The sequence below is a fragment of the Aspergillus homomorphus genome (genome assembly GCF_003184865.1).
Source record: "Aspergillus homomorphus CBS 101889 unplaced genomic scaffold BO97scaffold_3, whole genome shotgun sequence".
Taxonomy (NCBI): Eukaryota; Fungi; Ascomycota; class Eurotiomycetes; order Eurotiales; family Aspergillaceae; genus Aspergillus; species Aspergillus homomorphus.
The window spans coordinates 693,574-721,008 of NW_020291889.1; the positions used below are offsets into that span (position 1 = coordinate 693,574).

General features: G+C 51.2%; 5 protein-coding genes across 5 annotated transcripts; 4 read left to right on the forward strand and 1 right to left on the reverse strand.

Moving 5' to 3' along the window:
- Positions 1–772: 772 nt before the first annotated feature.
- Positions 773–3,547, forward strand: BO97DRAFT_335981 (putative PHD finger and SET domain protein; the record flags this gene model as incomplete). The annotated part of the gene is made up of 1 exon (XM_025691446.1): positions 773–3,547. The coding sequence occupies one exon, from the start codon at positions 773–775 to the stop codon at positions 3,545–3,547; it is 2,775 nt and encodes a 924-aa protein (XP_025555587.1).
- Positions 3,548–4,591: 1,044 nt separating this feature from the next.
- Positions 4,592–5,491, forward strand: BO97DRAFT_475222 (nuclear transport factor 2 family protein). Its single transcript, XM_025700388.1, has 2 exons — positions 4,592–4,812; positions 4,901–5,491. The coding sequence occupies exons 1-2, from the start codon at positions 4,626–4,628 to the stop codon at positions 5,407–5,409; spliced, it is 696 nt and encodes a 231-aa protein (XP_025555588.1). The 5' UTR covers positions 4,592–4,625; the 3' UTR covers positions 5,410–5,491.
- Positions 5,492–6,387: 896 nt separating this feature from the next.
- Positions 6,388–8,478, forward strand: BO97DRAFT_361312 (CDC73 C-terminal domain-containing protein). The gene is made up of 2 exons (XM_025692408.1): positions 6,388–7,202; positions 7,308–8,478. Exons 1-2 carry the CDS (start codon positions 6,420–6,422, stop codon positions 8,067–8,069), a joined length of 1,545 nt encoding a protein of 514 aa, XP_025555589.1. The 5' UTR covers positions 6,388–6,419; the 3' UTR covers positions 8,070–8,478.
- A 1,934-nt stretch (positions 8,479–10,412) lies between these two features.
- Positions 10,413–12,828, reverse strand: flbA (developmental regulator FlbA; the record flags this gene model as incomplete). Its single annotated transcript, XM_025696151.1, has 4 exons — positions 10,413–10,559; positions 10,611–10,798; positions 10,849–11,977; positions 12,058–12,828. The coding sequence occupies 4 exons, from the start codon at positions 12,826–12,828 to the stop codon at positions 10,413–10,415; spliced, it is 2,235 nt and encodes a 744-aa protein (XP_025555590.1).
- A 4,699-nt stretch (positions 12,829–17,527) lies between these two features.
- On the forward strand, positions 17,528–18,275 carry BO97DRAFT_133989 (uncharacterized protein). Its single transcript, XM_025690063.1, has one exon. It carries the CDS (start codon positions 17,651–17,653, stop codon positions 18,218–18,220), a length of 570 nt encoding a protein of 189 aa, XP_025555591.1. The 5' UTR covers positions 17,528–17,650; the 3' UTR covers positions 18,221–18,275.
- Positions 18,276–27,435: the final 9,160 nt, after the last annotated feature.

The following is a 27,435-nucleotide window of genomic DNA, read 5'->3' on the forward strand; positions in this document are numbered from 1 at the left end:
CTCGCTCGCTGTTGCTGTCTTTCTTGCACTCCCTCCTTCTGATCCACTCTCATCCTCTCTCTTCCCTCTCTCTCTCCCTCCCTCCCTCTCTCTTGCTCATTCTCACTCACCGGCTTATTCCTTCTCGATACCTCTTTTACTCGTCTCTTTTATCTTAATCATCTTTCTCCTCCTAGCTCTTCTCTCGTCCCCTTTTATCCTTGCCTTTCGAGTATTACTAACGACGTCCACATTCGCTTGGGCCCCCTGCTACCTCGTCCTCATCCTGACCATTCACCTCATCTCTCGCCTCTTCTCGATGCGATTCGTGGCCTGTTCGCCTTTCCACCGTCAACGACTCCCGATCATCGATTCCCTTTCGCATTCATACGGTCGCACGCGCCACCGAGAATTACGACTTCACTAGGCGTCCCTTCGAACCCCTTTCCTTGCCGAACGCTCGACTCGAGTCTATTCCGATAACCTCTTGTGCTCGACGCCTAACTTGCCTAACGTCGTTTACTGCCGAGTCGTACCTTGTGGTCTGTTGTCTGCATTTTCGCCAATTTGAGACATTGTCGGCTAGTTACTCTGCGACCTAAGTGGTGCTCTTTGACGTTGGAATTCCCTGTCACTGCTATAGTTGTGTGTATACAAACGAGGCCACAGAGAGCAGCCCGTATAGTTGATATGCGTGTTGCTTTGTGACAAGATACCACCACGAGTCGTTCGTCTACCCGAACCACCACAGCGTGTCTCTTCTTCGGTCTCAGAGGGGGTATTCTGTCGGATTATGACAGATACCTCCCCAGTCGTCATCACGCATCCCATCACGGACCCTTATCCGGTCACCGTCCCGCTGCCCTCGCCTGGCGTTAACGGCACCGTTTCAGACTCTATCGTCCCGGAAGAGGAGGAGCCGTATACCATCAAATGCATCTGCGCATTCGAAGATGACGATGGAAACACGGTCTTCTGTGAAGGGTGCGAAACTTGGCAGCACATAGAATGCTACTACCACGGTCGAGATGTGCCCGACGTGCATAACTGTGTTGATTGTGAGCCGCGTCATCTGGATGGCCGGCGTGCAACCGAACGACAGAGACGCCTCAGGGAGCAGAGTGATGGCGGTGACCGGAAAACTAAGCGATCTGGAAACAAGAGTCATAAGAAAAAGATTAAGGAACATGGGGACCATGTGAATGGATTCCATCATCGGTCGGAATCTGGTGCCCGGGATCAGCCCGTTACGAAGAAAGTCAAGACTAATCACCGTGCTTCAGGGTCGATTAGCTCTGTCTCGGGTGTTCCAGGTCTACCACCTGATCCACGGAAACGTGCTGCAGCGTCACTGAGCCCGATCAAGACCGCTGGCCCTACCATTCCACTCTACTCGCACGAATTTCTGCATTTATATGATCATGACAACGACTACGCGAGTATGGACAGCAATTTATTTGTCAACCTCCCCTTGGCCGCCGATCTGGCTTCTTGGGTGACGGAACCTACGGCTCTAGCCCGAATCGCCAACGGGCGATCCGGGCAGGACATTTTTACGTGGTCTGGGGCATCACTTGACCGGTCGCGGTGGCCAATCTTGTCAACGGAGTCGGTTACGGATTCAAGTGTCGAAATGGAGGGGCAGCATCCGACCTGGAAAGTACTTAAGACCAGAGATCGCGTAGGGAAGGATGAGATTGTCGGCGAGATCACAGGTAAAATTGGATTGCTACGAGATTACTGCCTCGATCCTAGTAATCGGTGGCAGGAGCTTCGTCATCCGGAGCCTTTCGTGTTCTTTCATCCCCAACTCCCTATCTATATTGACAGCCGTCATGAGGGAAGTGTTCTCCGTTACGTGCGGCGATCTTGTCGTCCGAACGTGACGATGAAGACTTACATCACAAACCAGGTGGAATATCACTTCTGCTTCGTCGCGAAAGAGGACATTGCCCCGGACTCGGAAATTACTGCGATGTGGTATCTGGACCCTCAGCTGTTTGAATCAACCAATGGTCTAGTCAAGCAGGAATCGAGTGATAGTACCCAGGACAATGCTGCCATCTGCATCAGCAATGTCCTCGCTCATTTTGGTGGTTGCGCTTGCGTACCGTCCTCAAACTGCTTGCTGGCCAGCGTAGATCGCCGGCGGCACCCTAGATCCTTGGACGCCAGCATGAAACAGGCGAACCTCAAGCGGAAAAAGCCCAAGACGAAGCCAGTCATCTCCCCCACAGCCAACAGCCGTGCTGGGAGCGAAACGACCAAAATTCTTGATGATGATGATCAGGCGGACAGCCGCTCTGCGTCAGATTCCGTTCGCGGACAGACCCGCAGTCGCGACCTGACACCCACCCTACAGAACCCGACTGAGAACCATTTGTTGGGAGATACCGAGCTTTCCGCCCGCGAAAAGCGAAAGATCGCGGCCGCAGAGAAGAAATTTCAGCAACTAGAGCAAGACCAGCAGACAACTAACAAAAGGAAGAAGCGAGCTAGTGGCCAGTCCACTCATGGTCGCGAGCGTCAGTCACATTCCCCGCCGACTGGTGCACTGCCTGGGCCGCTGCCTGGTGCGCGTCACGGCTCCCCGCGGAAAATGTCCAACAGCCATAGCATACCTTCCATGCGATCTCCACTCAGTAGTCCTCAATATGTGGACTCTGCCATCCAGACTGAGTCCGACGCCCCTATTGGCGGGTCTTCCTCTTCGTGCTCATCTCGACGGCCTAGTTTCGTGCCCTTGACACAACGCCTGCTAAAACGATGTTATTTCGATCGCCTTCGCTTCGAAAACAGTACCCAACCTGTGTCACCTCAGGCAGAACCTCTTATGTCCACAGATTCGTCCCCCAGGGCACTGATTCCCGGTGGGGGTCAACCACTTACAGCATCAACCCCTAGTGTTTCGGGCGACAAGGAGGACACGGACATGAAGGATGTTGATTCGTCTACCCAGCCCTCGCCCTCGCCCTCGCAAAAATCCCACCAAGTGCACCTCGAGATCTCGCCATCATCAGATCGAGGCATGGTCAAGCCGCCTTTGCCATTTCCCCTGCCATCAACAGCCGCTCATAATGCTCGAATACCAATGAACCCAGTCGGTCAGCGTCGTCCTGAGCTTCGTGTTCCTCTTTCTCTCACGACCACCGCCCCCAACCCACCCGCTGCTAGCCCTGGGTCCGCGGCGGTATCGACGTTGTCTCCTACAGGAGACGCTCCTTCCCAACCTACCCTGTCTGCACTCGCCTCGTCGAGTGTGGCTGCTCCCAGCCCTGTGAAGAAGAAGCTCAGTCTGGGTGACTATATGATTCGGCGTGGTACCAAGACGACTCCGTCGTTGGAGAAAACTCAGGCTCAGGCCCCTAGGATCCTCCCTCCAACCCCAGCTGCATCAGCTTCTGGGGTTCGCGAATCAACGGCAATTGATCCGACAATGTCGGCCGGTAGCAAAGCGCACGGAGAAATGGACGGAAACAAAAGTGACGATAGACATTCCCAGGATTCGATCATGAAAGATATCCCTGGGCCTACTCCTGCCTCTCATCTGTCCCCACTCACGCGATGATGATTGCGTCTCCGGTTGGCGGTTCGTCTGCTTGTCTGAGCCACTGTACTGTGCTGTGCAACAATGTTTCTGCTGATTTATTGTCTATTTTTCTTTCGACCTGTAAAGGACGGGACTTCCTGGCGTTCAGTCGTGGGTATCTATTTGTTTTTGACTGGCGTATCGGGCGTGTTGGAATGGGAGCGGGACCGGTAAATACTCTTGGGATTGGGATGGGCAAAGGATATCACGGATGGGTTCAGGCCGACCTACACCATTAGGTCAAAGATCTGCAGTACCTGCTTCACGATTGTCTTTATTACTATTTTTATTTTTCTTCTTCTTCTTTTTCTTCTTCTTCTTCTTCTCCTCCATTTCTTCACCTTGTGTTCTTTTATTCCCTCCTCTTTTATTGTTAGGATCTTTGATACCCAGGACAACTGGGACTGATGACCCACGGGGTCTTAATGAGGAATGAGAGCGTCTTCGTTTGCTTTCACACGATGTCTTCGTCGTAATTGTCACTATCAACCATGATTTCCTGCCTGTTAGCGAGAGTGGCAAGTTATCTGGTGATGAATGCTGCTGGCTTTGCTTTGTATCTCTTCTGCTCTAATCAAGTCTCGAGCACCAACACATCCGGACTACCCGGTCTCACTTTCAACCACCTCATGATGCTGGCTCTTCGGATTAAGAGAGTCAATCCAAGGGGAGCCAACCCACCAACGAGCCGGGTAAGATTAATTCCTCTCTCACGCCTTCCCTGCAAAGACTTTTTCCGCCTCCGTAGAGACTGCGCCTGGCCGGGTAGTCTGGGCATCACTAACGCTGTGTAGGGTATAGTTCTTGTCTTGGATCCAAACAAGCTCAACGAACTTGAAGCGTGCAAGCTCCACCGGCAAGGACCAAGGTTGCCTGATCTCATGGAATGACATCAAGAAGAGGATCGAAATGATGACGCGGACCGAATTGAGCTTTGTCGGATTTCGGGAACAACTGCAGTCACAGGGAACTCTATATAAGCCGGGATGGTAATCCAACAACTGACCCAGAGAATGTGACAGACAGACATACAGGACATCTCCCGAAATCATCAATCATGGTTGTGAACATCACCGCCGAAGATCCCCAACCCATCGTCCATAGCCACATCAACGGCAGCACCAACGAGATTCTCGATCGGCTCTGCGTTACCGAGCTTCTCAAAGGCTGGCCGGTATACCGAGACGCCTCGGAATGGGCCCATTACCGTAACTGCTTTGCGGAACAAGCCTACATCTTCACAAGTTAGTTTGACTGACCCCCCAACCAAACCTTTGAACTCCTCTCCACTTTCTTCGCGGCACTTTCTGAACCAATCATTTTTCTTGCTAGCATGGAGCGGTGGGATGCCCATCGACGAGTTCATCGAAGTCTCCAAGAAGGGCCGGCGCAACGGCGACCACATCATGCACCGCGAGAACGGCACGCTGGTGGAACTGAACCCGGACACCGGCCGTGCCGTGGGCAAGATGAAGGCCACCATCACGCAGCGCTTCGACTTCGACGGGGTCGAGTGTGACGTCGAATGCGACTGCCGGTTTATCATGTGGTGCCAGAAGGACCCCGCGGGCTGGAAGGTGCACTACAAGCGTCTGTTCTACGAAAAGGATAAGATCCTGCCCGTGGATGGCAAGAATGTTCCTGAGTTCTCCGTCGAGGAACTCAAGCCTTACCCCTACGGGTATCGGTATCTGGGCGCGGCGCAAGCCCGTCTGGGCCATAAGATCAAGTTGGACTTGCCGACGATGAAGGATAATGATAAGTTCCGGGGCATGTATGAGGCCATGGAGAAGTGGTTGAGAGGGGAGGATATAAAGGAGACTTTGGGTATTCCGCTGTGATTATGAGTGATGATTTTATGATGCCTTCCTGCTTGTGTGGGTTTCGATAGTCTAGATGCGATTACCCAAGAATCTATTGTCCTTGATGTTGACCTAAATGCTATGGTCTACTCTCAAGCCAGGAGTCTGAGCAACTGTTTTGCAACTTGCGATGAAAAGCACATTGCGGGATAGACTTACTCCCTCTGCACCTTCACTCCATTGTTTCTGTCCTTCTACATTGCCAGAAACTCGCCCCATTCGAACTTCAATGGCTTAGTACGAAATGAGACATGCTATACCCGAGCCGTCGATGGTGTTAAACCCTTTTTGCGTCACTCTTGTCATTATCACAAGGTACACTGACTGCATAGGGGCCTGGTCCGGTGTCTGGACGCAGATTGAACGGGAGATGTCCTCGTTGGAGACGGTATCTGTCTTGGACTCCTAGCTGGGGGAGGGGTGTTGAGTGCGTGATCATTAGGCCCTTGAATGAGGATTTGTTGCAGGTGCCGTTGGTGGGGGGGGGGGGGTTTTACGGTGTATGCAACCGATTACGGGGCGATCTTATTTACGGGTGTCACTGCACTATTGAGGGGGATCGGAGGTGAGAAATAGGTGCGAGATCTTTGAAGGAAGCTTCAAAGATTAGATGATAGGAATCAACTTGGTCTTACTGTTGTGCAACGTAAAAGAGATACAACAGTCACTGACTGGGCTGCCAGTTGGCCAGACTTTCCCCAACCTCCGGAGTTCAAATCACGTGCTCCGTGCGCGCGCATTGAGAAAGTCGCTCAACTGAAGCTTCCCTTCAACATCCAGCTGCGCTGTAACACTTCCACTTTCTCTCTTTTCTCCCTCTTTTTTTTTCCTCTGCCGTTCTCCTCCGCGGCGACATCAAACTATCTTCAGGTCTGAATTGGAACTTGGTTGTGAATTGCGGTAGCTTCCAGCCAGGATTCCACACCCTCAAACTACACCGACGCACGACCATCACCATCGCCATCGCCATAAAACCACTCGGATTCACAATGGCGACCAATTTACCCAGCTCAGACCCTCTCCTCGCCCTCCGCCAGTCCCTCCTCTCCAATAACCCCCCAACACCGACAACGTCGTCTTCCCCCGCCGAGCAGCCCACAGAAACCGACCTCGACCTCGCCAAAGCCACTCACCTCTACTTCCCCCACCCCACGAGCCCACAGACGATCCCCCTCAACACCCCGACACGCTTCGTGTCCAGCACAACGGGTGAGCCCGTCGACCTCCGCAGCATCTTCTTCGCGTGGTTGAAGAAAGATGTCGCGATCCCGGAGTACATTGCCGAAGCGGAGGGGCTGAACCAGGCCCTCAAGGAGAAGAAGACGACGGATGATCCCTCCGCGCCGGAGGAAAAGGTTCACAACCTGGTGTTCGTCGAGCGATTGGATCTGTTGACGTGGCTGGAGGGTGCGTCGGAGGAAAGCGAGTATATCAAGCCCCTGGAGGGGGAGGCGGCGGCGAAGGCGGCCGAGGCAGCAGCAGCAGCAGCGGCCGCCGCTGCCGCCGCGGCGGAGGGAAGTGCGGGCGCGCAGACTCAGGCCTCGGCGAACATTGCATCTGGGGCTGCGGGTGGTGTCGCTGTGGTGCCGAGTGGAAGTGGCATCGGGGGTGTCGCTGGTGCGACGGGCGCAGGAGCTGCTGCTGCTGCCGGAGCTGCACAGCAGCATGGTGGTAGGGCGCCTAAGACGATCGATCCCAGATTACAGGAGATCTACGATGGAGAGAGGAAGATGGGGGATCGGAATAGTGTCTTGAGGGGGATTAAGCCGACGGTGAGTCCTATTTCCATTTGCTTCCGTCGAACCGGGGCCCTTCATATCCGGGGAGGGGTTCTAGTTCGTGGCAATCGCTGATCGTTTATCTGGGTGGTCTTGCAGGATTTCTCCCATGTTCGCAAAGTCGCCGAGTCCATCCTCGGCCGCAATCGGTCATCACGAACGGGTCAGTATCCCGCTGGAGTCACCAAGCCCGGCAGCAAGCCGACGTCCTCCTCCATGGTACCCGTGCCTACGCCGTCCGCCGGACTCTCGCAACCCCGTAGCGGCAAGAGCAGCTCCAAGACGCAAGATCCGATCATCCTCCTTTCGCCGTCGGCGTCGTCGCTTATCCGCATGTCCAACGTGCGCTCGTTCCTCCAGGAGGGCGTGTTCATCCCGCCAGACCACCCTACGCTCGCCACTGGTACAAACAGCAACCTTCTCTATATCTCCCGTCCCCTTCGTCTGCAAGATAGCTCCTCCAGTACATCCCTCCTCCGGCCCAGTGCGGCTTCCTCGACCTCGCGCAAACCCACCCGCTTCATCTTGGTGGACAGTACCGCCAACTTCCGCCCGGATTACTGGAACCGCCTCGTGGCCGTGTTCACGACGGGCCAGACCTGGCAGTTCAAGTCCTACAAGTGGACCTCGCCGCCGGAATTGTTCAAGCACGCCACCGGTATCTACGTGGGCTGGCGCGGAGAGGACAGTCCGCGGGAGGTGCGCAATTGGGGCCGCGGGGTGCAGAGCTTCTCGGTCGAGAGATGGGATGAGAAGGGCGGTGTGAATGGCACCGGGCGGTGGAGAGATCGGGAGGTTGTCGAGGGCATTTGGTCGGCAATTGAGGAAGGCATGCGATTGAGAGGGTGGGGTGCGAAATAACCTATGATATGGGGTTTTCTTCTTTGAGAGGGGGGGGAGGAGGCTTACTGTCTTATCTCTCTCATCGTCAATCATCATCTTTCTTGCAAGTTTCAGGGAGAATCCTCGATTTTGGGAGATGTTCTATGCATGCAGGTGGGCGGATGGGACAGACGTCCGGACAGGCACCACGCTGCTTGATATCTTGAAACAAAGGACGTTTCAACCCTAATTCTTGTTACGCCTCGATTTTGAGACGTGGTCATCGGATGGTGTGTATGAGATCCCTCAACTCGGTACTCGAGCCATGCATGCATGCTACCGTTATCAGCGTCAGCAGCATATACAAAGTACACTCAATCGATCCATCCATCCATCGCCTCGAGCGAACTCCGTCTGAAACAAACCCCACCCCCACCCCCTTCTCCCTTTCTTTTACCTTTTTTTTTTTTTTCTTGGGATAGAATAATGTGTATAAAATCCTCGTTCGGGAATCCTATGGCCTTTCTCATCTGTACCCGTTCTTGAGAAAACTTTTGCTATCGCTATCCGGTGTAAATGGTTCTTTTCTTCATCTTTCTATGAGTGATCAGCAGGGCGTGTTGTTGCTGTATTCTTGGTCTGTTTTCCTGTGGCTGTCACCTGTATTATCACGATACTGAATAGTTCGTCATTCTTGTCTTATCATTCGTTGATTCAGTCGACTCTCTGCACGGCTCAAAGTTGATGAATACCTAGGTAGTGAATAACCTAAGGTAGATAGTAAATAACTAGTTGTGAAGGAAAGGATAACATAGGCAACATAGCTGACTAAGTCCCCTGATGCACAGTTCACAGTGTGCATGGTAACTACGGCGTACAGTACCGTACAAATGACAATGGGCATGGCACATGCCCATTGCCATGCCGCCCAGGGTCCTGGATGGCAGCAGGGGCGAGCAGCCTACCTAGTGACCCTGGCCAAGCAACCTTCAAGCAAGCAAGTAGGCCGTGAGGTGTGGTTGGTTGGTTGGTTGATTGGTTGGTTGGTTCCCCGTGCCGTGTGGCCTTCTTCGCACCTCGTGCGCGACCCACGTGTCGGCCATGTGGTTTTCGGCGGTTGTTTGTTTCTTCACGGCGCTGTTGCTTTGCTTTCCTACACTCTTTTGTTCTGGGGTTGTAAATGGAGGAGGGGAGGGGAGGGGAGGGGAGGGGATCGGGATTGTTACCGTTCTACCTACCTAGTATTTCGAGAGGCCCGGGGAGGTAGCCGTGGGGTCTATACAGTACGTCTCGATATGGGGTTGAGTCCAGATATGTGCTCCGCTACACTCACTCATAGGTAAGGTCTACATGTCGACAGGTCGATGGCTTATCAATCATCTACAAAGAATATGAGATAAGTATTCTCCGGATGGTGAAGAATAAGTAGTAATTTGACTAGGTAGTAAGAGAAAAGAAAGTCTCGCTCCACTTGGCAATCACAGAGCGGGCGGACAAGCAAGAATCGGGACATGACACACATGTACATACACACATAACTCAATCGCTGGATATGGCGCGCAACAAGAATAAGCAGAAAGAAAAACCCTTGAAAATGCAGATCAAGTATGCTTTCAATGATGCAGGCAGCGGACAAAAAAAGAGAAAGAGAAAGAAGAACAAGGATAGGGGACATATGACGGCATACACACACATGAATCAATCGGTCGATCAATCAATCGATTTTATCGAGAAAGAAGCAAGAAGTAAACGAAAATGCATATGCAAGAGATGAAAGGAGAAATATGGGGTAAAAAACGCCTCTCTAATGCTGGAATACTGGCGGTGTGTTTCAGCCTTCTCTTCTTCGAGTTCGACAGAAAGAAAAAAGGATAAGGGGTAAAGGAAACAGGGACAAAGGAAATTGATTAGAAGAATAGGAAAATTGGTTCCCAGCATCTCTATCACATGATCCATTGATCGTTAAACATCTTTTTCACTCATCGGTCGTGATGAACGGATTAGATCGGATGATCTGGAAGCCCAAGAGGATAACCTCCTGCCGTCTGTGGATGGGACAAAGGCTCGATCATGCAGAGAAATAAAGAAAAGTCGGAGACGCATAACGTATAATCATGTCGTGTCAAGTCAAAGGTTCAAAAGTAGCAGGCCCCGGGTACGGTTGTTGGAGTCACTTTTGCTGGTCGGTCCGTGTCTCGCGAGACCGTGCCGACCCAGAATTCATCATATCTGGCGATCTTCCAGAACGCACTGGACTCCATGGTCCCGGTGCATTGCCGTCTTGGCATTGCGTCCAAGAACAGTTTTTGGCGTCAAGGACAACGATGAGGTAGGAAATAGTGTAGCCCCACGTTGATCCATTTTCAAGGTACGTCTCATGTCTCAAGGACGCGCCGAGCGGCTTGCCGACCGCTCCGGTACCGGAGCCGGAGTTGGAGAGTAAGACCGCGGGGCACCAATCAAATCCACATCGTGCTCCTGAAGGATGCTAGCACACTTGGGATCGCGAAGAAACTTGGGAACGGAGTCCTGCGAGGTGTTAGACGTGATTCGTGACCGCCAGGAATCGGTCAGACTTACGCTTGACATCAACTTAAAAACAGACGTTTGTGCCATCTCAAATAGGTGTACCACCTCTTGAAGACTCTTGAGCATGGACTCGTCGTCTCCCACTGCCTTGGTCATGCGGCTGGCAAGACTGTTCCGCAGGGCGTGATCGATGTTCAGCTCACATGGCGAGCCAGGGGCCAGAAACGCGTTGTACAGACCTGCACATATTAGAATCACCAGTCAGACAGACATGGAGAAGGAAGCTTACCGTATGCCGCAGCCAAAGTCTCCCGTACAGAATCGGGCTTCCTGAATGTGCCAACCTTCTCCGCCTTATGGTAAGCCGAGGTGAATTCAGACACGTCGAGGTAGAAAGACAGGTTCTCTTCACAGAGCGAGAAGCGCAGGAATTCACGGAACAGAAGTCGCAAAGCAGGATCGTGGAGGATGTGGTTCAACCGCGCGTTGTTCGAGTCTCGTGGGATACCCCGACTGTCGTACATCGAAGTGTCACGAGCCTTGTCCCGTGCAATCCACCCGCATACTCGCTGACCGCGTTCGGTAATTCCGTAAATAGCGTTCTTCGAGGGTTGGAACGTAGCTATCGAGTCGTCGGGCAAGTTGATGAATTGGTCTTCTTGCAGCATCATGATCAACCCGTACTTGACAAAAAGCTCAGCAATAAGAACCGTTTCCCGACGCTCAATGGTAGTCGAACAGTCCATCAACCAGTCGACCGCAGCCTTGCCAGTAAAAGTGTTGGAAAAAATCTTGTCCTTGATCTTGCGCTCCTTGGCCATCTTCACGCCTACCAATCCGTTCGAATAATCGCTCAATGAATCAGAATCAGAAGTCGAGATGCTGCTCTTGACATTGGGGCCATCCTGTCCAGCAAAGCGGCGGAAAATGACCTCGATGGTCGCTCGATCGTGTGACAGCTTGTCGGTCTCAGAATCGCGTTCCAAATTGACAAGTTGCATTGTGTTGCGCGGTGACTCCAACACATCGATCACATGACGCGCAGTGATACCGTTGCGCTGGCAAAATCTTTGCAGAATATTGATGCCCTTGGGAGTGAGCTGATACAGTGCGCCCTTGAGGGGAAACAATTGCGATGCTTTTCCATCCACAGATTCAATGAAACGAGCGTCCACGAAGCGCTGACATACTGAGCGGGCCATTTCCTTTGCCATGGAGAACGTGGTGGTTGTGGTGGTAGTGACGATACGGGAGGGATCTTTCGGGTCCGGCATGCGGTTGGATTGGGAAAACTTAAGAGATCCCAGGTTGTTGATGGCCTCTTCCGATGTGAACGAGTGATCATATTTGGTGAATCGTACACGATGCGAATCCAATTTCAAACTGACCATCAAGGTCGAAAACAAGTCCATGAAATCCTAAATTGGTTGCCGTTAATTTTTGGAAATTCCTGAAAGCTCTGAGGGGACACTTAGCGCGCGTTTCGAGCAAATCTTACCTTGGTGAATGGACGGTCATCTTCCGTCATACGCAACAATCTCGAGGATGTTTGATGCATTTTGGCGGGAGTGCTGGGAGAGTCGATCTCCGGTAGTTGTTCGAGGGGGGAAGGAATTCGCTGGATGGTGTGACGACGTCTATCGACGGCGTTTGTCGACTGGTCAGTCACAGCCGGGAACACGCGGTTGGTGGCGTAGTCGGTGGACGCAGGGCTGGATTGTTCGCTGCTGGTGCTGCTATCCGACAATGGCGGAGTCAAGGGTGTACCACCGGGCAGGTCGCTGATGCTGACCTGCGAAGCCTTGCGCGAGTGTTTGGAAAGGCTTCCAGAAGATGCCGAAGGCCTTAGTGGGTAGCTGGGGCTTCCGATGGCTGATAGATTCGCAAGAGCACTAGAAGTCTTCTCCCGGGCCAACGCAGCAAACGAGCGCCGATTGCGACGAGAGATTGATCCAATTACCGAGCCTGTCAAACCTGTTGAGAAGGGCGGAGTGGTGGTTGAAGAAGTGACTGCGCCGGCGGCGGCGGCGGTGGTGGTGGTAGTAGTGATATTGGTTGTTGTGGCGGAATGGGAGAGAGCGGGAACTGCGGCGGGCGCGGAGTTCTGAAGGGCAGTAGAAGCAGCAGAAGAGGAAGTGCGACTGCGATTGTGATCCGGGGAGGAGGGAACCGGAATAGGTACGGCAGAAGATCGGGGAGGCTGAGGGTAATGAAGGTGTGAGGAAGGAGGGGAGCCTTGGTTGAGGGGGACAGAGGATATGGTTGGCATTGAATAGTGCGAACCAGGCGAGTGGGAGGAGAAGAAGAGGGGGGGATTGTATGTATCTATGTAAGGTTGGAGCAGGGAAAAAAATTAGAGTAAAAAAAAAAAAAGAAAAAGAAAAAAGAAAAAGAAAAAATAAAAAAGAATGGAAAAGGAAAGGAAGAAAAAAGAGGGTCAAGGGCAAAAAGAAGGGGGGGGGAAAAGAGGAAGAAAGGGTGGAGGGGTGTGGGTGTGGGTGTGGGTGTGTGTGTGTTTGTGTTGTTATGGATAAGGGAGAGAGAGAAACCCAGACAGATTATTATTTCCCAACCCAATTTTATTTTAAATTCTTGAAACAAAATTGCCAATTCTCCAAAAGGTAAAATCGGGATTTTAATTTCTGTTTTTTCTTTTTGTTTCTTTTAGGAAAGCAGAGGCTTGGCTATTAGGTAGGTAACAGTACCAACAGTCAAATATTACTTGCTTTGGTGAAAGAAGTGGATGTAACCGATGGATCCCTTACGGTTGGAAGAGAATGGGGGAGGAAGAAGAAGACGAGGAAGAAGAGAAGGAAGAAGTGAGCAAGAGGAAACAGGGAAGAGTGAGCGAACGTAGTAGTAGAAGTAGTTAATAGGTAGCTGAGAGCTAGGTAGTTAAATTGTTTAGCTGTATGCAGTGTTATAGTAATAGTATTCTTCTGCCTGTACTCAATAGTAATCACAATACCTGAGGAAAAGAGGAGCAGTGGCAGTGGTAGTGGTAGCAGTAGCAGACAAAGGTGAGAGAGGGCGCAACGCAACAGCAAAACACACACACAGAGAGAGAGAGAGAGAGTGAGACCCCAGGCAGCGCCCAGGGGTGTGAAGAATCAGGCCTGTCAGTCTTTGACCCACCGTGCACGCGGATGGTTTCATGCACCAGACAACGTGGGCCAAGGGCAAAAAGGTGGATGGATCGTCCTTTGGGGCGATCAGAAAAGAAAGTGAGCCAGTAATTTTACCTTGTCGCCAGTCCGTCCTTCCCTGCAGAGTCCGTCAGGCTTCTTTGGCTCCGGCTGGACCAGTACCGGTATTTACCCGCCTTGACCTGTCAGTACCAGAAGAATCAGTTCAATGTGACGGGCGACGCCGGAAAAAGCAACACCACCGGCTGACGGACTGCTGACTGATGTATGGTTCCGAATACAGCCAGCAACGGTTAAGGGGGGCGATGGATCGATACCTGAGATTATGCATAATGCTCTGGGTCAAATCATAATCATGGGGTGCTTCATTCCTCATCATCACTTCACTTCAGATGCTCCTAATGCAAGGGGAGGACCCTGAAATGGCCCATGAGGCACAACACCAAAAAAGCATAGTGAATCGGAGTCGGAGACCTCCGTCCGTAGCTATGTATGTATAGTCTTCGGTAACCGTTTCCCAGCAATTTACCGGTCCCATACCATACGGTTCGAATACCCGCCTTGGTCTTTCAGCACGGCGCTTTGAAAGCAACGTCGGATGATCAGCAGTTTCACATAGATATCCCCAGCTTTCTGTGAGAGTCCCAGACTTGTGATTCTGGGGTCAATTGGCTTCAGATCGATCACCAGCGGTCGACTGGGACATACTTTATATTGCTATTGATGCAAGATCGAGATAGTGCCTGCCATGTTTCCCTTAGCTGCAACCTTGAATGGGCCATGGAATAACCGTCAGTCAGCTCGATGGGTTATCTCCGGTCGTTGATTGGTACCGCTCGTCATCGAACTTCCGTTCGTACTTATCTCTTATCATATGACGATGGGACCCTCCGGGCCTCGCCTAAAAAACTTTCCTGAGTCAACCTCCCCGGGAGCTGCCTCTGTTCAGTATATGCAGCAAGCCGGAGAATGGCATCCGCCATGGTCTCTCCCCTGGACGCTCCTATGGGATCTCTATAGACAGAAGCCACACACAGAATGTACAGTATGCATCCATCAATCATGATGATACAGTGGTCAGGAGAATTACAGGCCATACGACGGGATCCAGTATCGATCGTCATTTATTGAGTCATTAGCTCCGAGCCGGGAAATCCCCCAGGCGATATTCAACCATTCAGGGCGGCTCGTCACGAACACCCGCAGTAGGACTCTTGCCCACCGCAGACTAGTGTGGCCACTAGGACCAAACAGTATGTTGCTGGAAGCCGGGCTCTCTGCGGCCAGCCATTGTTACCTAGTCTACTGCTACCCATTCAGCTTTGCGGCTTGGCATGATTTTGGGTCTTGGGCAAGTTACCCAAGTAGGTAGGAAGTGTCCTTGCCGCCATCACAGACTTGGGTCTTGAGAGCTGCCTTTGTGGTGGTTGATTTGGAGTGCTGGACTGATCTTCCTTCCCACCACCCACCCCCCATCTCATTCCCCTCCCTCCCCCAGTGACTTATAATGATCATCATGGATGGTTAACCATTGCACATTGGTTTATTTGACGAGCCGCCGGCCCTCTTACTCAGTAGATGCCCTTCCATCCCACGTGGGTATCCGCTCAAGCCCAAACTTTGTTGCTCTGAACTGGACCAAGCGAACCAAGCACTTTCCCTGACGCCGATCAATACTTGTTCAATGGAGCCTCAGGCCGACGTCTCTTGCTTAGTATCTGGGGGAATGTGATCTAGCATCTGTGGTCCATCCTGGCTATTTGATGTGCGGCATGTGAGATGTGTGTATCTCCGGTCCATATCTGTGACGATCTGCTGGTTTAATCTCACCTCGATTCTGCCTGCCTGCCTGCCTCAATAATAAGGCGATCGCGGATCAGTCGTCGTCAAACAGCCTCTATCCCCAATCACAAGGGAACAACGAGGGACAAACAGTGGGGATGAGCTTCCCGTGTGGCTGTGTCGGCCAGCCTGCTCGTATTCTCGATCCCACCAGGATTTAAGTCTTATTATCTAATATTGATGCTGATGCTTCCCTTGCTTATGACTGTCTCCCGCTTTTTCCATGACTCTTCGAAGCGTCTTCTTCCTGTCCTAGCCGAGACCCCATGCCGTTCCACGTGGACACACGTGGAGAAGAGCTGGCGGCTGGGTTTAGTTTGTCTGGGTTGCTCAGACAGGCTTGGCTGTTGTCAGCCGTTTCGGCCTCAAGCCATCAACCTCTTACGATCCATCAATGCTCTGACTTACGTCTTAGAGTCTTCACATTTTGGGCAAGACTTGGGATCATCTGCCTGCCATCATTGGCTGATGTCTTGTTCCATCTGGTGTCGCCCTCCGTCGGGCGCTCGTTGCTCATATCCATCCGTGTTACAGCCGGTCCGAAAAAGCTCACCCTTAGCCCGCCGCGACTCCAGTGTCGTACGTTATTGTTCCCCATCACATCTGTCAACGGGGGTACGTACAGCACTACCGTTATGACATACATATCAAGGATCGTCCCCTTGAGATATATCACATCCTGCTATCAAGGATTTCTCTATCCACCAGCCCCATATCAATCCATCACACACACACACACACATTGTCAAACTGTTGGGAACCACCCTCTTGCCCAGCGTGGCCGGGATCCTGATTCCTGCTAGAGAGCCACTAAGGAAAGATTGGACCAACCCCAATGCACTCTGTCTGTCGTAGTCTCGTCTATTTCTACCATCAAACTGGATGTGACTTGGGCGCAAATCTCACACCATTTCGGACGAACTCGGCGCGTAGCCTGAGAACCAAAAGGCCAGACGGGCTGAAACAGGTGTCGGATCCTGTTGGGGTCTTGGTTTCTTCCTTCTGCCGCTCCGTCAATCTTGAGGCTCATCTGGGCGAGGCTAATGCGACCGAGCTATAATGAAGTGCGACGGTCTGATCGCAGCAGGATTGCATCTGACAGGAAGCCCCAGACAGCAAACCTACAGCAAGTCAAAAGCCATCCCTCCTCCTTTCGAATTGTTTCTGCCATGAGTCAATTAGGCAGTAATGAATAGCCACTGCAGTATCACACGGACTCCAGTGATAGAGTATGCGGTTGCCTACTACGTAACCATTACTGCGGGACGGGAGAAGGAAAAAGGAGAATCAAAAACCTGGCCAGATAGTATTCTAGGGTCAGTCAAGATCAGATCTTTCTATCGCATCTTGTGACCTATCCCAAGAGCTCCACACTTTTCTCTCACGAAGCGGTGAGCCATGAGGGAGGGCCCTGGGAATGGCGTAATCGCTTCGTTACTGCTTCGGGAAGAGTCTGAGGGGGGCCGAGGGCCCAAACTGGAGTTTCTGAGAAAAGAGTGGATCAACAGCCGACTGAAAGTGCGGTAAGGGCGCTTCTGTCTCTACTTATCCATTCTGGCGCTGAAACTGGACGACGCCCCTCTTGTCGCAGTTACATAATCACTGCAATTGATTCTGTTGAACTTCGTATATCGATGGTCTCCAGCAGATTCTTTGTTCACGCAACGCACAGCTATCGCATTACCTTTATCTACCGATTCTGGGTGGAGCAGACAAGGAAGACTTCGGTTTACGTCAGCTCCTTTCTGCCTGGGCACCGAAAAGAAAGAAAGAGAGCAAGGAAGGGGGCCGATTGCTCGCCTCTTAACCCTCGCGAACTCTCCGGCAGGAAGATCCTGATCCTTAGTCCTGCATGACTGACAGCGGGCAGGGCAGCCTGTATGGACAGTAAGCGCCAGGTCAGGTAAAGAATATGGGGTTATAGTGTTTTCTAGAACACTTGTGCACACGCGGTACGGAACCACCGATACAACCCTTTTTGCCCGGCCGGCCCCATAACCATGTCCACTATAAGCCGTCTCAAAAAAAGATCCCTGACCGCCACGCGAAAGAGAAGTAAAAATAAAATAAAATAAATCAGCAACAGCATGGAAACTGACAGGGATGACGATGACCCTCACTGCAGTCACTATTGGCAAGGCTGAGTCTGGAATCGGTTGTTTTGGGTGGCGCGCGGTTCCCGGGAGGTTGGGAGGGGAGGGGGGTGACCTTGTTTCAGTTGGTTCTGAAGCTGTTCTAGGGCAATTTCTCTCTTTTGTTGTTTCTTTGTTGCTTCGAATTGATGATACGTACGTGGCGTTGGTGGTGGTGTCGCAATTGCGCTTTTCTCTTGCCGTGAGATTTCTGCCCAGAGAGAAGCCCTTTTCCAAGGTGAGTTCGTCAATCAGTCAGTCAGACAGACTCGGTTTTCTCTTTTCGAGCAACTGTTCAACTCCTTGCATCAATGAATGTCTCTCGTCCATCGCATCGCATCCCATCCATGCATCTCGCGTCTTGTTTTCAACCTTCTCAGTCAAGGCAACCAATGACCAACCTGGCCAAGGCCAAGGGCCCAAGAGTCAGTTAAGTTTGCCATGTGGCTGGCACCCGAGTCAAGAAAAAAGAAAGAAAACCCCAAAAAGAAAAAGATCAAAAGCAAAAAAAAAGGCCCGGGCCAGACGCCGTAGCCAGTAATGGCATGGGCAACTCCGTACTTTTGTGATAGCTTTTGCAAGTTAGGTTTATGGGGGATCTGTGCGTATCTCTCTCTCTCCCTCTCTCTCTCTCTCTCTCTCTCTCTCTCTCACGGTTTTGCGGATTGGATTGCCTCTACTCTCGCTTCTAGCTTTTCCACACTAAACCAGGGGGCCAGGAACCTAAGAGCCCAGGGGGGGTTTCTGAAAGGATTGGAAAGGAGACGCAAACTATCCTGTCGCAATGATAATAACCGAAGTGCTTGGCCGCCCGCTTCTTGGCTGTCAAACAAACATGAGTTCATCAACACACAGCAGAGCAGTGTACCTGTGTTGTTGACAGGTCAGATTCGCCACATGGCTCTCAACTGTTCTTCATCCGCGCCCCCCTTTTTTTGGTCTCCCTTGCTTTTCCTTCTTCTTGTGCTACCTACCGGCAGTTCGGCACAAGTATGCACGCGATGTCTTCTATCTCCCCACTATACAGTCTTCGGGGTTTGCTGTGCCGGTACGGCACGGCTGATAACGGGATGCTGCAGATGATGATGATAAAGGAGGATAAGAAGAAGAAGAAGGAGAACCATGGCAGATCATCATTTCTGCTGCGCGTATCCGTCCCCTTGCTCTAGCCTCTAGCCTCTTGGCACATGGGCAGACATAAAGATCGACCAACTTTCTTTCTTCAATTCTTCTCCAAGGGTCCTTTTTAGCTTTGACCCCCTCTTCTGTTCAGACCAATGGTACGACAAGCGCCGAATTTGGCTGGGGTACGTAGCCTCCAGGCTATCGCTAGTGGAATGCGAATGATGCGGCTTCCCGAGACCGAATAAGCCTCCTAATAGCCGGGGTCATGCTGTAAACCCCGGCAGTTACTGACTAGTGAAGGATACTCAGTATCTACTAGACTAGGTAGGACAGACACAGACAAAGTTTAAACAGGTCAAACCGCATGATCAGTCGCCTTGCCCTCCCTGTCTTCTTTTCAACACTGCAGGAGGGCAGTGTCGCCCCGATGTCTTACAATCCGAGACCGTGCAGCCATTTTCAGTTGTCGCTGTGTCAAGAAGTGAGTTAACTTATAAGACACTTTGAGTAATTGCCGTGGTCTTTTCGCGGAAGGAGGAGATGTAAGATGTGTCATAACTGTACACAAACTCCTGCTGACTTCAAAGGAGGTTGTGGTTTAGACTTTCCGCTATTGGCGGGTAGTTACAGATTCTGATGTATTTTTGCTTTTTCTTTTCTTGGGTGTGCGTGTGTGCGTGTGTGCGCGTGAGTATTGGGTGAAGGATCGACGCGACTATAACACGGGCCCTTGGAGGTTATAATATAGTGCAAAGGTGATATGCACAAGGCGAGTTTTGGTGGGGGAGCTTAAAGTGAAGCTAGTTGCGGTATTTGGATATCGGTGTCAGGTGATTCAGCTTGCGGGACTGTCACTACTATTAGTAGATATATTATACTATAACCTATTATACTCCATAGTGCTCGTACGGCGTGAAGAACGTGAGACCAAACGGACTACTACTGTGGTCTGGCACTGCAGGTTATCTCGGCTATTACAGTAAGAGGGGCGCAACCTGTACAGTGTACGTATGTACCTGAATCGCGATTTGTGGAACAGCTGCTGCCGTCACCTACAGCCCAATGAAGTAGGAACCCGAGCCTGAGTGCAGCGAGTTTGTATACAAGCCGTCGTCGCTCTATCGACATTGTATCTATCACTTTCTCGGCTAAGATTACCCAGATAGAGACTAATGAATACAGCCTAAATACATCGAGCTAAAGGATCCACTTACCTACCTAGTGCGTACCTGGAGTGCCCGCAATCAACTCAACACAGCAGAAACGACCGAGAGAGAGAGCGGTCAGGATATCACGCCGCACGGGGCAAAAGACTTTAAACGGAAAATGAGAAGCGGTCAGGGAAAAGAATCTGGGCTTGGAAAAATAGGTGGGGAAAGGTAGTGGATCCCCGGTGTTTTTGTTCTCTGCTCTTGACCTTGGCAGATAATGGGAGTGGTTCAAACTCTGTTGGGACTAGCTTTGATAGAGCAGTTTGTGTTGTTGTTGTTGGTTTTTTGTCGTCTCTTCGGGATAGGAAAAGGTATCCACTGGTTTTTTTCTTTTTGTCTTTTTTTTCCCGTGTGTGCTGGGCCACTGGCAAGTTCCAGGTGGAGTGTTTATTGGGCTATCCCGGTATGTATTGGAGGATTTCCTACGTGCAGAACAAGACTTGAGTGCGGATTTTTGGGTGATGCGGGTGCCACGTGGTGGACAGGTTGAAGAATGACGAATTGACGGGATACGGGAAGAAAGAAATCGGTGGAACACCGCATTTTGTCGGAGGTGAGACCTGGTTGGTGAACATGGGAGGTAGTTTGCTTTTTTATGTCATAGATTGTGGCAGGATGCTTGGCTCCGAGTGGAAATATTTTCCTTCAAGGTTGAAACATATAAACTGATTGAGGACCTAGATGGGCTGCCTGCCATCTTCGCTTCGTGATGTGGAAGGCCGAAAGATAAGGTACCGTGTACGCAAGCCGCGGAGAGATAGAATACCCTATGAAATTTCAATCAAGCCGAGGTTACAACTATTTACTTTTGATGTGCTCTAGGAGGCAGAGACCAACTCCGGTAGCTTCCTAGATCTGTTCGTCAATTTTGGACAAGCCCACTTTCACACTTTTGAGATCTGTGTGGGAAATTTTACGGGTCGAGGCGGGCTATTCCGCCTTTGGGCCAGCGATGACCCCATCTTAGACTTTGGCCGGGTTGCCGCTGGACTCTCTTAGTCCTGGGGACCGGAGGTATTTGATATTAGCGGGTGAAACAAGCGATTGATCCTCGTAGTCTCAAAAGTTGTAAAAGGTGGTCGACATGGAAGGATCTGCGTGCTGAGTAGCGCTCAGTGCAAAAGGCATCGCATCAACCACACCAACAGAGTCAAGGGGGGCATTTCCGCGATCCTGATTGGGCGGCATAGAGGTTGGTTTCCCAGTTTCCTTTGTTTCGGGTTCGAAGCACCGAAGGACTGGGACTGAGCCAAGTTCCGAGAATAGATACCAATCCCTGTTCATCACGAACTATATGGGGGTTACGGATGGTTCTGTCACCCCTGCAGCTGGAATGTGTCTTTATCGAGAGACTGGGCGATGCTAGGTTCCAACAGCATCGAATCCTGATCCAATCATAGCCAGTTGACGTGAAGCTTCATTTTCACCTCCATGACTCCGTGTGTCACTATCCCAAGCTCTAATGTCCAAAAGTATAGCCCGCATACTCTATTTCTGTGGGCAAGGTGGCTGCTACCTGGTCAGTACTGAGAGTACTTCCGCTCGATACCAACAAACAAATAAACAAACAAACCAACAATTGTGTAACAACGCAAACCCAATCCGAACTCGCTCGATCGACGAACCCACCTGGCATCATCCACCTTCCTTCTTCTTCACCACTCCCCTCTCATCCGTCAACAACGTGTTCTTTCCCAATGAAGGCAAAGCTCCATGAAACCGCGACCAAGAATTGTCCGATCCTCTATTCCATCGGCCCATCCAGACAGAAGAAAGGGAACAAGAGTGACCAATCTAGAAAAGGGGTGACGGGAAGTAAAAACGTAAACAGAAGAGACAAAACGGGTGAAGATCGGTCCAAGTGGCGGCCGATCGCGTAGAAACCGAATGGAACAGTCATGGAATCCTTGGTACAAACCTACCGTTCATTATGGGGCGGTGGAAAAAGAAGCGCCATGATATCATATATTGGAGACTAGCTTGACTCCGTATCCATGGTTTGATGGAATGAGTTAATCTATATTGGCTGATGGGAACTCGAGGATCAGGTGATGTGTTCGTTTCGCCCTTGTTCAGCGGAAAGCCTTCTTGTTCGGCACTAGAAGGATTCTAGAAGTATTCTGGAATACGCTAGAAGGAATTTTCTTTCTCTCGGTGGATCCGACTTGCGCCCCGCCCCTTTCTCCCCCTTCCCTCTCCCCCCTTTGACCCACGGTGGTACATCATGGCGCGTGGGGTCGGTCTTATTGTCTGATGTGACCCGACGGTTGGAATTCGGACACTCCGTAAGTATTCCGTACATACATGTGTTCGGTGTGGAAATCCACCATGGTAGACTTCGCCTAATCCATGTCCGCTGACGGGCTGGCGACGTTCGGTCGAGCCCGGCTGACAAGGGAGGGAGAATTTTCCGCCCTGGACCGCGATTGACGGCTCTAACGGCTGTCCCGACATTTTGTGATCCATGGCAAGCTAGGGGATATTGGATGTGTCGCTTAAGCAAGGGGTGAGAAAGTCAAATCGACTGTAGGTCGGACTTGGCGGGTTTCGTTACTCCACGGCTATACTTGTGGTCTGCTTTTGGCGCTTATATCGCTTTGCCAGTTATTGATTGCCGCATTCTGTGGAAAAGGAATCGAAGTATGCTTATGGCAATCAGATGTGTTTTCCCTTGTGAGGAATACTGGACCGGTGGGACACGTCTAATCGTTAGTTTCGAAAACCCTGCTCTGGGGTTCAATTCCACGTCACTGTACAGTTCTGCGACTACTGCAGAAGATGTTTTCTAGAAGCAGATCAGGCGGGGGAATATTAACCTTTTCCAAGATCGTAGACCTAGCTTTTACGACGTAACTCTTATTTAGCAAGCTTTGTCATGAGCAGCGCGGGGACGTGATAGAAGCGAAGCTACGACATACCAAATACTTCCTCGGACCAGATCGATCAATCATGTCCTTACTTGACGGACCATGGCTACTAAAGAAGCAGTGACGGCATAGAGATTGACTTCCTCGGGTGTATGTACCATGAATTCGCCAGTAATACTCCAATATTGCCAAATAAATCGCGCGAATCCTAAGGGAATGGAGCTTCCTGTATCCGGTCCCTGCCATGCGGACTCAGGGAACAGAGCTTTCTCTAAATGTCTATAAGGGTAGACGATCCATTGACAAAGATGTTAAATGGTAGCAATTGATAATGCGTACGTTTCAGGTGCTCTGGCGGACACCCACATGACATTCGCTATAGATTTAGTCCGATAGGCTACTTGGCAGGAGGGGTTGTGATGAAACCTATAGTAGCAAAGCTTGAAGCATATGGACCACGAATTATAGAGTCCCGTAAGTCTAATCAAGTCACAGGCTAGTTTCCTTTAGCCAATTGACGGAGATCATAGCGTGTAACAAGCTCTTTATAGGCTCTCCAATATACAGCTAGAATAGAGTGTGAGATATACTTTGACTTGGAGATAGGTTGTGACTAGTGCGAAGGTTATATTGGCACTATAACCATATGGACACCTGGACAGGAATCATGAGGGACTGCGAAGATGATTTACCTCACAACATGTCGGACCTGCATAGACCCTCCTTCCGTAACTGAATGCTCAAAGCAGAGACGCTGTATAGAGATGTGTTGTTTTCCTCGGGAAAGATGGGCGATCATTGTTCCGTGGAAATTGGTAGAACCGGCTTGCTAGACCCGGTTCGGAAGCCTTCCTTGACTGTAGCAGAACGCTTCTCTGAGCCGATGCCATATTGCAAGTGCTGCAGCTATACATGCGGAATACTTAATACTGCGTCCCTCCCTGGTTGCCAACAACTTGTACACGCGAGATGCACCGCGCCACTCGGTCTTCACCCCCCTGAGCTGAGTCAGCAAAGGCTCAATCAGTTGCAGAAAGCCGCCCTCAGCAACCATGACCAATGCCCATGATTAATTCGTGGAAAGACGCACGTGGAGGATCTTCCGGGAGGCCGCCATCGAACCTTGAACGTTACACTGCAGGGCAGGCGGTGCTTTTACTCATGTACCAGGTGGGGGGTGATTGAGGGTGCGTTTTCTGGTTCTGGTTCTGGTCCAGATGCTGTCTAGTAATGACCGGTACTGTACGCAGACCAGAGCGACACCACTGCCACCCTCGGACAAGCCGAGTAAGAGTGGCAGGTCATGAATGGTAAGTACGGTACAAGGTTACACCGCACCGAGCATCGGCCCATCCTTCACAAACTCAAAAAGGTTCAGACGGAGAAGTTGGAAACCTGGGAGTGTGAGAGACGGAGTCGGAGCCGGAGACGGAGCGGAGTCGGTGGGAGGTCGAGCTGACTATTAATTGAACTTACAGTACTCCGTACTGAGTAGACTACTCAGCTACTAAGTAGCTTGGAAGCTTCAGGCTCTGTTCGGCACATAAATCCGCATTACGCAATATGGTCTAGCGTCATCTTTGTTGATGAAATAACCCACCCTTGCGGGTTTAGGTATGGCTTCACTGGCTGTAATTGCATCTTTGTCAGGAAGTCTCAATCAATTGAGTCGTAGTCAACTTGGTCATCTTCGTGTTCCTAAGGAGGCGTTCCCTCAGCTCGTGATGTGCTTCGATGACGCGCATGTTGCCCATTTTGTCCCTGAGTCTGGTTCTACTCTCGGTGGGCTTCGAATGGCCTGTCCAGGAATCATGACAATCAGAAGAGAGCCAAGCATGGCGTCATCTTGTTGCATTGGAGCTTGTCGCCCTGGTGCAAGTCTCCTGTGCGCTGAAGTCCCTAGTTATAGTGTAAGTATTTCGCACAGCTTTTGCTATATACAGTCAGCGATGGGCTGATGTTTGGCTGGATCGTCCATGCAGCCGCTGACCAGAACGTCACAATGCGTACCCACGATGCGCGCCCGTGATAAGAAGCTACGAGGCAGGTCTACCACAAGAAGCACCGTGGTAGCCTTAAATGTCCAGGTACGACGCTGGCCCCGTTTCTTGTTAATCTCGATTGATGGCTCTTGCGGTCCTCCTTCTTGGTCCCAAAGGGAGGAGGGCGCGGTCTTCAGCCTTTTCTGCCTCTTCTGCATCTCCATGGGCGGTCGGATCTTGCATGTTATCTCCTAGCCCTCAGCTGTGGCTCGGTAGGCTGATTGAATAGGCACTATGGAATCCGTCAAACCGGCGCGACAGCAAGCTTGGGCAGTGGCGTTAACTAAAGCCTATTGTGGCTAGTCCACAAAGCTTGTCGTAGTAGCTTCTGGCGTGATCTGAACATGCGATCTCAATCGTAGCATACTTCGAAGGATGGGGTGCGACAACCCCATCCTCGGAACAAACTAGCCGCGCTTGTTCGGCAAAGAGCAAATCAGAGAAGCGCTAATCCTCTCATATCCTCCTGCACAATCCTTCGAGGCTCATGCAAAGTTTTGGGTTTATCGCAGGATCCATGAAATATGGATATCAGGTTGAAATGGGACCTCCCGTCCGGCACGGTGCAGCTGTACGGTTTCCAAAGAAGAAGAATCCATCTGTGACAAAGGACAAAATCGAGCAATAGTGAGTGCCTAGAACTGTGATACTAGATGTTAGTTAAATTTTCAGCTAACAGTAGCAGGTAACACTTACTTCATTCTAGCTGTGGGCTGCGTCTCTCGTCCAAGATTGCCTCCATGACTCAAAAGAGCTTGCAATCTCAGCAAACCCGTCACATAATACTTGAAAACTCATTTGCAAAAGACACATAGTACGATCAGAGAGCAGATGCGACCGGAGACACGAGATTTTGTGTGACGCATTGCAAGGGCACGAAGAATGGCGAGACTCGAATCTCTTACCCCCGCAACTGATTGATTGTTGATCGATCAACCGGTACAATCTATGGCTTCCCGTTCCCACCAATCGTACAGTCACGTGATCATCTCCTCCTTCCGTCTTTACCTTCTGTGTCGCTCGCAGACACGCCTTGTTGTCAATTTCATTCTGCCAGAGCATACGGGCTCTGTCTCTCAATATGTGAACAAAAGCAACTATGCTGGCCTTCCAAGTTCTGTGCTTCAACCCACCGATGATCATCACGAACTCCCCTTGTTTGTACGGTGCACTGTAACGTCACTGTACAAGCTGTATGATCCCGATACACACGATGATACCAGACGGTTTACGTGAACCATCCCGTCCACTCCTGCAGCTGCAGAAGCAAGGGGATCAGACAATTGTCAGTCGATAAGGGCTCCGGCGCCTAGCAGGCCTCGCAGATCCTTGCTGTCCACGCGAAACCTGCCACGACCCCACCGTGGCCTTTGGCCGTCATTCGGCGATTCGAGCTCGCACCTTCGACTCATGTTTATGCGGTCTTTTGTCCGACAACTCAGTGGGGAACAACAATCACCGCATAGCTTGAGGATCGGCATCCTATTACCAAGAACAAGTGATCGCCCCCCCATATGGTCGCTGTGACTAGTCACTTCAACGGGAATCCCTCATCACTAGTACAATTCACATCCCCTCTTCTTCCCCCGGCGTCATACTAAATCGACTAGGCTTGCTCCACCTTTACTGCTGACTAGTCTTTACTAGCATTGGTTGCGAAACCGCGACATGATCGATCACGATGAGCAAGTGAGTGGCTTCGCTAGCGTGTGTAACAAAGAGACTCTGTATGGCAGGGATGTCAGACGGTTGACCGCATCGACGATTCATTTCGCGCATCCGATTTCACCCGTCACCCTGGAGCCAAGATCAGGCGTAAGACGTGCTGGTAAGATCCCATCTCGACACTCTTTGATTGAAGATTACCATATCAACACCTTCTTTCCTCACATCAGACAAGCGATATCCAGCTAGCGTTGGCCCCCATGCGAGCCCGTCATCTCCCTCCCCAGCCTGGAATGCGGACTTCAGAGGATCCTCCTCCGTATCCATAGTGACCTAGTTCCCCGCTTATTGAATATTGACTGAGCGATCCTTCTCCAGTCCACGGTGTAGCACCGACTTGATTCAGCAGGATCTTTCATGCATTAGTGCGCGAAAGGCAGAAGGGTCCTGATTCGTTGTACCCCCCGACTTGCATGGACCAGGGGAGGACTAAACATGCGAATCGAGAATCAGAGCTCGCACATCCTTCTTCCCCTCACCTGTCTAGAGCATCATGCACCAGCTGCTCCTTCATCCGAATCCGAACAGGCACTCACTATGCTTAATCGGCTCTAAGCTCTAATAGCTATTCCATCCTGCCACGACGATCAGAGTTTCTCACTGCCCCGGTTGGTCGGAAGAGAGTTGAACCCTGACTGTTCCGATCCGAGTCAGCGAGACCATGCATCCCTTGCGGACTGCAGCAAGGTGACGCATGGACTGGGTCGCACAACTGGTCCAGACTACCGTTTCCTCCTTGCCACGCCCATGCCACGCCACGCCATGCCATGAGGACAACCAGGTGGT

What these genes read in the sequence shown, in the direction of transcription:
- BO97DRAFT_133989 (XM_025690063.1), top strand. Translation starts at nt 17,651, where the DNA reads ATGACGATGACCCTCACTGCAGTCACTATTGGCAAGGCTGAGTCTGGA.
- BO97DRAFT_475222 (XM_025700388.1), top strand. Translation starts at nt 4,626, where the DNA reads ATGGTTGTGAACATCACCGCCGAAGATCCCCAACCCATCGTCCATAGC. An exon ending in ACAAGCCTACATCTTCACAA is followed by an intron (nt 4,813 to 4,900) that starts GTTAGTTTGACT and finishes TTTTCTTGCTAG; the next exon opens with CATGGAGCGGTGGGATGCCC.
- BO97DRAFT_361312 (XM_025692408.1), top strand. Translation starts at nt 6,420, where the DNA reads ATGGCGACCAATTTACCCAGCTCAGACCCTCTCCTCGCCCTCCGCCAG. An exon ending in TGAGGGGGATTAAGCCGACG is followed by an intron (nt 7,203 to 7,307) that starts GTGAGTCCTATT and finishes GTGGTCTTGCAG; the next exon opens with GATTTCTCCCATGTTCGCAA.